Raw genomic sequence first — 14,991 nt, forward strand, 5'->3', positions numbered from 1 at the left:
TGTTAGTGAATGTTTCTGATTCACTGGTTTTTATCTAAAATTTAAGAAGAAGACAAAGAAAACATCTCACTATATATCAGGCTGTATGAAGCCTTGTTTGAAGGAAGTGTTAACCCCTGCTGCTTTTACATTGACGTGATCTCCAAATCCTGAGAGGACTCTAGTGTGCATGGATGAAAAATGCTCTTATTAAAAGACAAAAGTCACTCATCATCAATATGAATAAAAACTCACTATGCAAATGATCAATCAAGGTCTATTATTTCACACTTTGTTCTCTTTATGCTTTCGTAAATAAAATTCTCAAAGGAAAGTTAAACTGTTGAGTTTCCAGTGAGTTATGTTTTCTGTGGAAATGCATGTGTATGTGTAAATTGCATCTTTGAGACATTTTTACCAAATATTATGATCTTGTAGTTGATGCTTTCAGTCCAAAACATCTTCTGTTTCTGGTACTGCAGCCACTGCAGGAAGGAAAAGAAAAGATAAACATCAACACATGAGTCATCTGCATTTGTCTGTGTGTCTGTGTGTTTGCATGTGGAGTGCACAGCTTGACCACCATGGTTAGGATGAAGCCATCGCTGAATGGGGTGACTGGAAGCCCAAGGCCACCTTGACACTGATGAAGATTGGGAAGAAGGAGAAGAGGATGATGGATGTGTATCATATTACCACATATAGCTACTTTGCGCCCAGAGAGTTTTTCCACTGCGATCTAACATGGCCCAGCTGTATATAAATGCATCATAACTTATTTCTGTACTATATTTTGTATCAATAGGTTACAAAACATCAAGCAACTAATTGCAGTAAAGTGAAAATACAAGTGGCGTAAACACAAACGCTTCAAAACTGTACTTAAATACAGTGGTTGAGTAAATGTAGTTTTCTAGCAGTGAATGAAACACACTGCACGTCTAGTACATCCGCATGTTCAGACAAAATCATTTGTTTTTCATGTAACAGACAGAATCTTTACATAAATCTGCATGTAATGTGTTTTTGCTGTAAAAACTGCTGGATAAACATTTAATAAAACTGTGATAGATATTAAAATTACACTCACTCCCTACTTTGTTAAGTGTTCCTCTTTAACTGCTCACGAATGCAAATATCTAATCAGCAAATCACATGATAGCAAATCAAGGCATTTAAAGATGTCGTCAGTGTCAAAGGTTTCTGCTGAAATCCACCAGAACGAGGAAGAAAGGTGATTTAAGTGACTCTGAATACTGCGTGGTTGTTGGGATTTTCCCACACCGTCTCTAGGGTATACAGAGATTATCCCAAAACTGATAAAATGTCCAGTGAGAGGCAGTTTTCCGGGTGAAAATGCTTTCTTGCCAGAGGCCAGAGGAGGAAACCAGACTGGTATGAGATGATAGGAAGGCAGCAGCAAATAATGCAAATAAAGCATATGTGCTGCAGCAGCAAAAGATCACACCGGGTGCCACTCCTGTCAGATAAGAACAGGAATGTTGGACTCCATGTCACACAGGCTCACCACAGAAGGTCGGGAAATCCCGCCTTGTCTGATGAGACTTGATTTCAGCTGCAACATTCAGATGGTGGGGTCAGAATTTAGCATAAACAACATGAAAACCTTGATCTTTCAGTTTTGTTTCAATGGTTCAGGCTGATGGTGGCAGTATGATGGTGTAGCCGATACTTCTTAGTGCACTTTAGAGCCCTTTGGACCAAGTGAACGTCATTTTAACACCACACCTGGGAATTGTTGCTGACCGTGTCCATCCCTGTACGACCACAGTGTGCCCATCTTTTCATAACTGCCTCCTTCAGGATAATAAGCCATGCAACAAAGCGGAGATAACCTCAGACTGGTTTCTTGAACATGACACTTAAACGGCCTCCACAGTCACCAGTTCTCAATCCAGCAGAGCACCTTTATGATGTGGTAGAACAGGAGATTCACATCATGGATGTGGAGCTGCCAAACCTGCAGCAACTACTTAAAGGGGCATGGATGTATAGGTTTATTTTCTAATCAAATATAAAAAAAAATTCCCAGAATATTAAAAACTAATCCCATGACTCACTAGGTGATACAATCAAAGTATCCCAGCTTCTAATTTGGTACAAATATGCAGTGAGTAGGCTGTTAGGCGACATGCCTGAGCAAATGAAAACATGTTCTCACATTGTTGCATGTCTCTGTGAGCACGTGTGCATTTTTTAAGAGCTGCATTTTGTCAGTAGAAATAAATGTAAAATGTCATCAGCTCTGAAATTCTTGTTACACGACGTTACACCGGTCCACAACACCGGCGTAAAATAAGCAACGCTTTTTAGTAGTTTTGCTTGTGGTGCTTTACCTTTGAAGCCCAGTTTTTCTGAGTCATCCTCCCTGCTTTGGTTACAGCGTGAGTCACTATTTTTTTACCACTGTCAGACATTCAGTGGGCACACTGAATTGCAGAAGTGCTTCTCCAAAAATGTGCTTTCACTCCTCTACACTAGTTGTTCAAGTATGCAGACAGATGGATTCATTCATTCATTCATTCATTCTTCCACCAGAGCTGCAACATTAGATAAAGTTATGATGCTTTGAAAAGGAATCTAAAAGGTTTTTACACAAAGCATATTCTGGGTGTGCCAGCTGAGAGAGAGTCAAAGAGAATTATGTGCTTTATCAGTACAATGCTTCCAGTCTTGCAGTTTAAGCCATTCATAACTGTACACTCACAATAAGTCAGTCATTAGAAAGTGAAGAGAAGCACCACATGTGCATTTAAGTACCAAATATTTTCAGATGAATCCTGGGGAGGCTGTTAAGTAAGACTCAAGAAGATGATATTTCTCTTGGTTATAAAGGAAGTTAACAATGCAAATATCTGTGTGTGTGTGTGTGTGTGTGTGTGTGTGTGTGTGTGTGTGTGTTCTTGTCTAGCTATCTTTGTGAGGACCGAAATCTGCATTCTACTATACTTGTGAGAACCAGCAGTCACTTGTAAGGACACACAACCCGGTCCTCACATTTTTGAAGGCATTTAAAGCCATTTTTGAGGCTCAAAACGTGGTTTTAGTGTCAGGGTTACAATTAGGTTATGGTTAGGTTTAGGGTAAGGGTTAGGCATTCATTTTTAATGGTTAGGGTTAGGGTAAGGGGCTAGGGAAACCATTATGTCAATGAGGGTCCTCACTAAGATAGCTGAACGGGGTTGTGTGTGTGTGTGTGTGTGTGTGTGTGTGTGTGTGTGTGTGTGAACTGACCTTAAATGATTCTGTCAGTAATATAAATATATGAAATACATTTGCAGTTAATTAAACAGATAATGAAACAGCATTGTCATGATGTGCGTCACATATTGTTGTGTCAGTTGTGGACCCTGATTTGATACACGAGCAGTTTGTGGCACTCACGTTCATGACAGATGCTCGGACGCATTACTAGAAGTGAAAGTTAGCGCGTGGTCAACACGACAGTCTGTGTCGGTTTTTCAAATGCAGAAGCTCCACAAAACAAAACAGAGCTGAAACTCCTCACATGTGATGTTGTTATTGCTTGTTGTAGAGCTTTCTCTGAATAGTCACCTTTTATATAGATACTGTGTGATTTTTCTAGTATTTGTGTCCAACTACACAAATGTGTAATTAACACAGGCGTTTTCATTTTTCTCTTTCCCGGCAGCATCTCTCAAGTAACAATCACTGATTCAATGTAATGTCAAGCATGTGTTTGCATACGTATGTGTGTGCGTTTTGGGCACGGCAGATCTTCACCTGAGCTGGAAAATCCTGTTTATGACATCATATTTGTAGGAGCCTGAAGCTATGTGCATGACACTGAACTCTTCCCCAGTAGTTGCTGCTACTCGAGGGTACTGTACCAAGGCCTGACTTGTGACAACACATGGGTTTGTCACCCGAGCATATGCATTCAAACAGTGTAAATACACTTGAAGGCAGGGATACTATATCCAATATTTGCACATTTCATAAACAGATATGATTTATAGAGGCCCTAGTTTCTCTAAAGACACTGACAGTCCTCCTTCCTTTCCAAACCTGTCATGGAAAACAGCAAGGGACAGAGTGCAGGACAGAGTGCTGGGGGTGGACAAACGTTCATGGGAATCTTACCACTACAGGACCACAGCTAATTATCCTGTGGTCATTTGGTTTGTTGATCAGCCAGCAGTCTGATCTACTTTGTTGAACACTGTGTTGTCCAGATCCTAGCAGACACGACAGCCGCATATGTGTAAAGTGGAAATGTTCATTCATTTAAGACACACATCTGTAACTCTGGAAAACTTTGTTGGTTCTGAGAGGCAATAATAAAGGAAAAAATCAGCAGTGGGCATCAACAAAAGCACTTTGTTTACTCATTATAATAAAAATCTTTACACCTTTTGACTGGACAGCAAAGTAATTGGGTTCCTCAGCATTACACAAAAGCCTGAACATTACAAACTAAGTTGCCATACTTGGTTACGCTCTGTCCTCTGTGTTTGAAATAGAGTCTTAAATAAACTCAGGCAGGCTGTGGCCTTTAAATGATGCTCAGTTGGTACCAAAGGGACCAAGTGTGCTAAAAAAAATATCGTTACATCACAAGCAGTAGCCTGAACCGTTGATACAGGGCACGACGGATCCATGCTTTCATGCTTTGTTGTGTTTCATTCATCATCCAAAAGTTGCAACAGAAATTGAGCCTTGTGGGAGCATTTTTCCAGTTTTCTGAACCATAGCCTCAGTTTCCTGTTCTTAGATGACAGAAGTGGCACCAGTGTGGTCGTTCAACATGCTGTGCATTCAGACTTCACTCTTCTGCATACCTTGCTGGTTATCAGCTAAAACAGCCTGGCTGTGCTCCTGTGACCTCTGGCATCAACGAGGCATTTTCTCTCAGGTAACGGGAAAGTTTTAAAGATGGTTGTGTCGGGAAAATCCCAGAAGATCAACCGTTTCTAAAATATCAGATAAACCTGTTGGCACCAACAACTCGGCCACTTCCAAAGTCACGTAAATCACCTTTCTTCCTACAAGTGTAGATGCACCGAGTTGCTGCCATATGATGTAATTTGGACTAAATTGCAGTCAGACAGATGTATTTAATAAAGTACACTGAGGTTCTCTCTGGATGTGAGAACCATATAAAGTGAATACATGACTAACTTTTTATTTTTATTTTTTGCTAATTTATCCTGAATAAATCTGTAATCTGATTTAATTTTGAAACTGACCTTCATATGCGATACGACTTGTTACTTTTAGAGCAAAAGGGACGATTTATACAACATGTCCCATCTGTGCCTACATCTGTTTGCCCTAACGTTTAGAATAAACCAAAAGCCAGCATTTCTGAACATATGTGAAATTTAATTGGCTTTTCAAGAAGGCATAATTACAGCACAGCTGTAGAAAAAGACTGCCACACCACGCAGTTAACAGTTCATGTTTTTCAGAAGGTTAAACCAGCGTGCCAGTCAGCAGGAATTACAGATCTACAGAGGCCTCTGCTTTGGTCATACAATGTGCGCCGCCATGCAGCATCATCTACATGCAAACCACATGACCCGAGTCAAGCCATATCTCAACAACTGAAATGAAACTGGATGTCATTTACCACCTGAGACGGGCTATACATGTACCTCTTCTGCTTCTGCATAGGGCAATACATTCAGACCGCTGTATGAGGTTTTAAAGCTTGAAAGGATTTTAATGCAGTAAAAACCGTACATCCAGCTTGTGGAAAAATTAAAATGGCTGTGGGTTTGTGGTTGCTAAGAGTAAACAATAGGCTTTATTTCAAGCATGTTGATTTTTGTAAATCAGAGAGGAGACCTGACACTTAAACAGGGGGAGAACAAGAACAAGAACAACATCCATAATACGCAGTATACAGCGTTTACTTTGGAAAGAAAGACATTTACATCTATATGCACAGAAATCTAGAGAGTGGGTTTGAATAGTTCACTCTTACTTCAGCCTGCATTTACTGATTACTGTTAACTGACTAAATCTATACTGAATTCAGATTGTCCCATTTTTACAGTGCAATCCACACAGGATTTAATTATTTTTATCAGACTCTTTGGCCAATAATATAATTGACTGAAAGCGTATAGTGCTTGAGGCCCATCAAATAGCCTGAACAGAATAAATCATCCCAAAGTGCTCTCAAGCTGCGGTACTTCATTAGCTGCTGACTACAGACGATCCTTTTAGCCGTTCTTCTCAGTGCAATAAATTCAGTAAAGGTTTATAGTATTATAATCAGTCATCACTTAGCATTGATCATCTTAGTTAACATCCCTAGACAATTTGCTTCAGTCAAACTGGATTTTCAAGCATTGCACGGTTTGTTTTGACTGGTGTGGGTGCCAAATGGGTGGTGTGTGCAACATTTAACAAGACTATAGTCAAGCTGAAAAGTCTGAAAGTTACAGTATGACAACTGATGACGAGTAGGAAATGAATCCCAGCAGCCAACTTTATGACAAGCTGATGGGGGGGGGGGGGGGGGGGGCGCGCTATTCACCACCATTAGTCCTCTGGAAATGAAGCTGAAGCAAAAACACACTGACCAACCAATCAAGTAATATTTCCATGAGCCTAAATAAGAAATATAACAAATGCTGAAAGATATAAAAATGTATATATTTTACATATTCTTCTGGAATTAACTTAAGGTTTCTATATGATGTCATAAAAGAAATATTGTACACATTCTTATATTTGCTTATTAAAGAAAAAGAATGTCCAAAGATATTTAAAAAGACATCAAAGTTTTATGGCTTTAAAAGTCCAAAACTACACAGGAACACAGGTCATCTCAGCTTAACAAACAAACCACAGAAGGTGTAAACGTCTCCACTAACTTGTCTCTCAATTTACAGACATGGCATAAATACTTTACAACCAAAGAAAAGTCGTTTGAGCCCAGTCAGTGGTTTAGATTTGATCAGGAAGTTTTCCTAATCAGCCTGCAGGGGCTTGTGTTTGCAAAGGGAGGTACAGTCTATTCAGTCATATCCTCTTCAGGTCCTGAAGGCCCACTGTATGCCAAACCTTCAGCTGGAATCCAGTTTGTTGCAACATCATTTTACAGCTCTTTTACTGGTGACCAGCTGTTTCATCAGAGCAGCATCAGCCACTCAGCAAGCTGAATGTTTGAATAAAGAAAAGTTACACAACAAGTCTGTCTGCGTGATTTGCTGCAGGTCATAGTTTTACAGGTGAACTGAAAAAAGGAGAGACTGTTCACCAGAGGCCAAACTACGCAACAAGAAATGACTGAAATTACATCTCACACCAAGTACATATTTTCTGCACAGTATAGTTTCAAGAATGCTTTGCTGGATCTATTGAAAGCATAAAATAAACATAAAACTGCGTCCTGCCCAAGCTAAGCCACAGCTTTACAGTGCCCGACTTGGAAAAAACATGTCACTCTTCTTCCACTACAGGATTCCTTAAAAGCTAACCAGGAAGTGAACTTACAGGAAGATTCATGCAGATATACAGAATATCATAGTGATGTCACACTTCGTTTGGTTTACTCCCTCTCAGGTTTAAAGTGGAAATGTACAGCCGTGTACGCCACGCCGACTTGTTTTAATCAGCCATTCGAGTGCAGCGTCACCCGCGCTTATGTAACCCAGAGGATATGATAAAAAAAGAAAAAAAAAAAACACAGGATGATTCCCATTATGGAAGAATGGGAGGTATGTGTCCAAAAATGATCAAACCCTGACAGAACAGCTCGTTTGCATTCATTAGGGGAAACAGCAGTGCATGAAGATCCCTTATCTCCATCTAACCAACTCTAGCAGTGGAGGAGTTGGCGTGAAATGTCTCTTCAGGAGACTGCTTTTAATCTGAGGACAAACACAACCCACTGAGACCAACTGGAGACACATGTAGCTTCTCTTTCAAGTCAACTCCAGTCTCTTTTCATAAAGATCATTCAGATCTAGACAGATGTTCTCAAAAAAAAGAAAAAAAAAGAAAAAAGTTTTCAGTTCTTGAGTATACCCTCATCGTTCTTCATCTCTTCTGAGGGGGGCTGGCTGTTGCCCGTGTCGTGCCCAGAGCTCAGTGGCCTGGAGTTGGCATTTGTTGACCTCTGCCGACGAGTGCCGTTGCCAATGCAGCGCATGAGGTTCTTAAAAGTTGCCCACATTTCCTCATCCTTGTAGGAGTAGATGCAGGGATTCATGACAGAGTTGAGTACAGCCAGGAGCAGGAGCCAGCGTTTTAACTTCATGACGTGGCAATTCTCACAGTTAAGGCCATCCATCAGCAGAACCACCAAGCCAGGAGTCCAGCAGATCACAAAGGCCCCTAAACAGAAATCAGCAAATTACGCCATTATCTTCAATATGTTCCCTTTCAAAAATTTGCATAATTTTTGTACAAAGGCAGACTGAAAAGTCTTTAACATTTTGCAGATGAAAATTAAATAATAAACATCTTATTATACAGTTATGACAAGACAATTTGGACACTTATTGTTTGAACTAAAACATTGATAAATATTGGTCTAAAGTGGCAACTTTCAACTTTGATTTTAGCAAACAAACCAAAAAACTGCATTAAAGATTGAGGATTAGGTCCTTTTGTTCGCATGTGCAGCCTCCTATTATCAGGTTTAAATTAGATTCCTGACAAATATTTTAAATACTTCGTCATGAACCGTTTGAAAAGGCAAAAACAAACAGCAAACAGTCTCCTTTGTTTTGCCTTATCAAACTATTTTATCATCAGCAAGTGAGAGGGAACGATAAATCAGGTTAACATGGTGTGACTGACTTTCCCACAGCAGATCATTTCATTTCTTTATCTTTACCTAAAAAAAGGTTGTTTTGCAGTATGTTTTGTGTTATTATCATCTTCACTGCTTTGGTGCATTCAGCTGAATGAGCAGAAACTGTAGCTTTGCACACTTCAGAGTTCCTCTGGCTGCTTCTGTCTTCTGGCACATCATCAATGGCCATTTGCCACTGGAAGATACGCATGCTTACATCACCTCACTGCCTCCGCCATGTTTGACACACGTTTTCAGATGCTTGGACTCGGAACAAGACCTCAACCGTGCGCTTCTTTCAGAGCACCGATTCATCTGTCCACACGCCACTTTAGAGCTGTGTTTGCTTTTGGTCATCTCTAATCTTTCCTTTCTAGTGGTTTTTCTCTACAATAGAAAGGATGCTGCAAACATTCACTTCTCTCTTCTGCGGACTTGCAGGCATTTTTATGTTACTGAGGTCACCAGTGTGTTCCCTCCTCTTTTCAGACAATATTAAACATTTAGTTTGGTTACTCTTATTAATCCCCCTCATACATTTGTTTTGCCTGCAATTTGCTGCATTTCACTTGGATTAAGAGCCACTTGACTCAGTTCACGATGAAACACTGTGAAGGCTTAGCAAACAGACTGAGGTAAGCAGAGGAAGCTGGAAAATGAAAAAAAGATGGTTGCTGAGGTTGTGTGGCCAGAGATGATGCAGGGGTCAGGTGATAGTTAGGTTTTATTACTCCAAAATGAAGCCGGTCTGCACATTTTCACTTTTTTAAATTTTTTGCTTCTGCCTGACCTTACATCACGATCAGACCTACATTTTCCAGAGGTTTTCAGCAACCCTCTCGACAGACATAAACATAACCACCGCCTGTAGATTTTTGGATGCCCTGTATAAACATTTGAACTTCCACCCGATGTCCGATTGCTCTGCATATGTGGAGATCAGGAATTGTGCACAGGTTAAAAAACTCCACTCCTGAAGTTAAAAAACAGCATGTAAAAGAACCAGATTGCCTATGTCGAGAAACAAGTAGACGCAGGTTGGAAACACAATGTCATTATTGTGTTCAGTACTTAACTGTGTGTGTAGCAGATAATGAGGTGGGTCACGGAGGCACTGAAGCAGCCATCTACTTCAAACATGTTTGGGCACAAAGCGAAGCAACTAAAAACTTTTCCGAAACTAAAAAGAACCAACAAGCATCAACCTGTCCGCTTTACTACAGCATCTCTGAGCCTTATGTCAACAGCAGGAGAAAAACATGTTTTTTTCTTGGGTTTTTTTACAGCTCACCATTTTTTTTTCTCAGACAGAGGGAGAAGGGTTGAGCTCAGCTTTTATTCTAAAACTCAAAAACTAGTTATTTATATGCAGCCTTCTTCCGCCTGACTTTGTTTTCATCATCTTTGATGTCCAAAGTAACGTGAACCAAACTGTAAATGAGATTCCATTAAATGGACTTCATCTTGCAGTTTTTGATGTATTCTACAAGCTCAGACGTTTTTCCTCTTTAATCTCTTACAAATAAAAAAAGGCTTTAGAAGCCCATGTTTTGAACATCTGCTCCTTTTGCTATTCATTTGTCGATTTGTGGTTACACTTGAAGAATGAAAACAAATCTGCCGGGAGTATTACGATGCTTCACTTCAAAAGCAGACCCCAACACACTGGGATGTGCTACATTTAAACAGATGTATGCTTAAACTACAACAACTGCATGCTGACAAACTAGCGCCATTAAGCGGAATTATGAAAACACAAGAACAGTGATTCCTTACACTTACAAACCTGTTACAGGCTGAAAACTGAGAGAAAACAGTCCAACAGAGAAAACAGGGACACCTGTTATTTCCTTTTACTTCTAAAGGACATTTTATGCATTAACATATTCATTCTTTGGTGTGACAAAGGTCATAGCCATTTCCAGTGTTTCTGCACGCAGTTATTTTACTCTGGTTTTAACAAAGCATGTGTGCTTCGTATGCATTTCTGAACTGGTTTGCCCTGTTGCCGTTTTTGTCTGCACAAGCAGTTTTCCCTTTACCTTGGACCTTACTCCATGCCCTACAGGGTGTGAGAGTCCCATTGCTTATGTCTTACATACTCTCCAGTAAGTTTGTCTGTTAACTGTTGAAGTTTATTGCTACTATGAGCAGAGGTGAAGGGCTTTAGCCTGTGACAGACAGGAGATACCATATATACCATATCTCGCCCTATGAAAGCTGAGATAGGTTAAGAGGAAGAAGGAAATCAAAAGATGAGTAAACATACTGAAGGGACGAACGTACACTTGTGTGATTACACTTCAACGAGCTATGGAGAAGTGCATCTGAAAGCAATCGCCGAAATCCCCAAGTATAGGTTCTTTTTCTTTTTTCCCTTTTTTGGGTAGGGAGGAGGGGACGTTGACTGAAAACCAGTGTGGTGTGGTGGATGGTACGCCACACAGGCTGTGAAGTAGTGTCCTTGCAGGAAGAGATAATTACACAGCTTCTGCAATAAAGTGTCTAAACAGACAAACATCTTCTACACTACATTCAGCACTGAGATATCTGGCTGCGTGAGCTGAGAAAGATCAATGCTAGACCATATCTCTGTAGTGCGACGCTACAACCTTCTCTTTTATCTGAAGAGCACACAAAACAAAAAGCAATCACACTGAACGCTGAGGAACTCGTCTGACCTGCAGCGCTATCAGAAATGCATCAGTCTGGCCTGCATTCCTAGCTTTGGTATTTTAATATACATAGACTGCAAATGCTTCGAGTTATCTGTCTTTTCCTTATGTTTTGCGTTCAAGGATCCAGACTTTCATCTAATTTGGTTTCAAAGTGGTCCTGAGCAGTAGTTCTCCAGATCTTTCAGTTTGTCTTTGGACATTGGCTGCTTTTTCAGTCAGTTCATTCCAGTCCTTGTACCTGACCATTTTCAAAGGAATGTTTTGTTTATTAAGCCAACTAACACTGACCTCTGAGTCATTCAAGCATAAAATAGGCAGCTAACTTAAGGGATAAACTATTGTTGTGTCTGCTAAGTTTTCTGTTATGCATAAAGAAGCAATTTTAAATTGTATCTTTAGGCACTTTGTTACCAGCAGCCTGTCATAAAAAACTGTTTAGTTCTGAACTTAATCTGTGTAAAATAACAATGATAACACAGTTTGACAGAGATAAAATGGTCGGGAGAGAGGTACATCAGCGAGTGTCTACAGCCATCTGTGGAGGCTCTGCCATGGTTTAAGGCTGCATGTCAGTCAGTGGTGTTGGGAATCTCAAAACGTCAATGTCAAAATACCTTCAAATTTATTTATTTTTTTCAACCATCTGGAAAATAGCAAATTGGCAGTGACGTACTTGTTATCTAAAATATGCTGCCAATGCAGTAAAAAGCATACAAACATAGAACAGCACACAGTGGCCGCCCCAGAGCCTCAAACAAAAGACATCTTCCACAGAATAGCTTCGAATGTCCTTCCAAGTCTGGTGAACTATTCCTGAGGACTATTTAAAGGAATGACAAGCAAGCTTGTCTAAGAGAGTTCGTATTCTATATCTCGGTGCATGTTTGCACACGTTTCAATGAATTGCTGCCCATTTTCTTGGCCAAATGTACAGAAATGAGGGGTGGCTCAAAACTTTTTCACAGTACTGTACTTAAATCAGTGTAACTTCTAATGGTCTGTAGCTGTGCTCTAGTAGTCCTATACATATATATCCTTGTATACTCCTATTGTACCGTTTACAATAGAAAGCACTGGGAAGGGTCTGATTTTATTACTGAACCTCTATTGAAAGGTATCCTCTTGCAAAACGCCAACAAAGGGAGCCTGGTAATGATATCCGAGGCCCTCATCTAAGATGGAGTTGACTGAGAAGAGGAGAAGTTATTATGACAACCATTATGCCACTAAATAATGAGTTTATGTGCCAGAGGTTAAAAAATAAGTTAAGAGTTATTTCTTATTAGTTCTAAACACTCTGAGGCTACAGCTTCTCAGATGTGAGGGCACCGAATGGCTGCTGTTTGGGCAAACGCGGCATTTCAGAGATTCACTTTCTAATATTTTTTTGCCCCTTTTATAACTTGCTTTTCCATCCTGTCAGGAACATATAGATTATAATCAAGCATCTTCAGCAGAGACTCTAAATTGTTTCTAAAGTTTGTGACAACTTTAGAAAGCACAATAGTGTTTTTATGATTTACTGATCAGCGATACTCCTCAGGGAAAACCTTTATGAGTAGCACCTACCAAGCACGACCAAGACCGTCTTCATGAGCTTCATGGGTGTCCTCTTGCGGTTGATGGAGCCGGAGGTGTGTGGCATGAGCATCGCAGTCTTCTTTTTAACGTAGGCGTAGATTCTCAGGTAGATAGACACCATGATGAGGAACACCACCAGGTTAGAGACAGACCAGAAGATCAAGTAGCTCCTGCTGAAGATGGGAGCGAGCTTGGAGCACGTGTTCAGGTTGCAGATACAGTTCCAGCCCAGACTGGGCACAGCCCCCATGAAGATGGAAATGGCCCACACCAGCACAATAAGCAGGGTCACCCTCCTCTTCGTCAGGTTGCTATGAACTTTCCAGCTCATGACAGATATGTAACGCTCCAGAGCTATGACTAACAGGTTTGCCAGTGAAGCTGAGAGACTGATGTCTAGAAGACCTTGGCGGATGAAGTAACCAGTGACAGTAAGTTGCCGTGACACCTCCCCCGTGTTGAACATGAGGTACACGTATGCTATCCCTGCGAGGAAGTCCGAGGCAGCCAGGTTGGAAAGGAGATAGTAGAAAGGATAATGAAACCTTTTATTGGTAATGACAGCAGCTATGACCATAACATTGGAGACCAGGATGAAACAGCAGAAGATGGAGCCCACAACCTGGACCAGGATGAGCTGAGTGGTGTCCCATTTATCGTCACCTCCACTCTTGTTGTAAAAGAACTTCATCGTCTCATTGTAATGACAGGAGTTCTGTTTGGCCATTTTAAAAGGAAAGTCTGTGAAATGAGAATATCAAGACATTAAAAGCAGAACTTTTCATTATCCATTTCAATACTATGGACTCTTTAAACTCCAAAGCACACACACCAGGGCCTGTTTACCGGGAGTAAGCTGCTCTGATTGAACAAAGCTAAACTCACAGCAAACCCTCATTACTAAAGCTGAAGGGCATGACCATACATTAAAAAATCAGAGTGAAAATCATATGGACCCAATCTGAAATTTCCACCTTGCAAACATTTCTTATGGTAAACACTGCATACATGGTAATAAACAACAGTTGACTGTAATACGGTGCAAGGTACACTGTTCTTCATGACTCCTTTGTTCCCTCAGACTTTACTACAACCGGTCCGACTTGGACCAGTGGGCAGCAAAGCCGGGGGAGGAAATTCTAACAGTGGGACAGACTAATGATAAGCACTTGGAGAAACCACAGAAAAAAAAAAGTCAAAACTAATAAGAAGTTTGTACTGTACTGTTTATAAGGTTTGGGGAAACCTGCAGTCAGCTGAGACTGAAGAAGTCACTTGGATGAGAGACGAAACGTTTCTCCCACAAAACGCTACGTCCAGATGAACAGAATCAACTTTTGGAGACTAATAAGAAGTTATTAAAAAGGGGAATTACAAGAGATCGAGTAGAAGGGGAAAAAACAGCCAGGCGAGTTTACCTGTGGGAAATGTTTGTCCTTCGTGTGTCAGCAGACTTAAAGTTGCGAAATCCTCAGTAGCGACTTAATGAACATGTTTCTCCTGTAGCGCTGTGCGTCCTCGGCTGAGGACAGAGGGAGGTGACTTCACTGCGCCGCTGTCAGGACAGAGTGAGAGCAGAGTGTCTTCCTCCCCAGGTCTCAGCAGCGTGACGCAGAGGGCGTGAGCGTGGAGCCACCCACACTCACTGCTGTATTCTTTACGCACGAGACCCCGCGAGCGCACGATGACCAAACGAAACCGATAACAAGTCAGTGATCTGAATGAACCAGCAGTTTATCAGTTAGACTACGTGACAGCTGCGGATACAGTTCCATGTCAACATTGTGACGTCTTATTCGTGTTTTCAGTGTTAATCGTGGAACATTCTAACTTTTTGGCTTTTAAAAGCTTTTAACATGTCCATGAATTTTTACCAGTTCAGCCACAAATACATTTCTCCTTTAAACTCATCTGGTTTCATTCCTATAAGCACCACACGGGTAAAATGTGACGTTT

The 14,991-nt window shown here is 40.8% G+C and overlaps 1 protein-coding gene across 1 annotated transcript; it reads right to left on the reverse strand.

Moving 5' to 3' along the window:
- Nucleotides 1–5,329: 5,329 nt before the first annotated feature.
- Nucleotides 5,330–14,673, reverse strand: lpar3 (lysophosphatidic acid receptor 3). Its single transcript, XM_003452532.5, has 3 exons — nucleotides 14,454–14,673; nucleotides 13,024–13,776; nucleotides 5,330–8,313 (listed from the first exon to the last, which is right to left on the reverse strand). Exons 2-3 carry the CDS (start codon nucleotides 13,760–13,762, stop codon nucleotides 7,988–7,990), a joined length of 1,065 nt encoding a protein of 354 aa, XP_003452580.1. The 5' UTR covers nucleotides 13,763–13,776; nucleotides 14,454–14,673; the 3' UTR covers nucleotides 5,330–7,987.
- Nucleotides 14,674–14,991: the final 318 nt, after the last annotated feature.

This window comes from Oreochromis niloticus, linkage group LG15, assembly GCF_001858045.2.
Source record: "Oreochromis niloticus isolate F11D_XX linkage group LG15, O_niloticus_UMD_NMBU, whole genome shotgun sequence".
NCBI lineage: Eukaryota > Metazoa > Chordata > Actinopteri > Cichliformes > Cichlidae > Oreochromis > Oreochromis niloticus.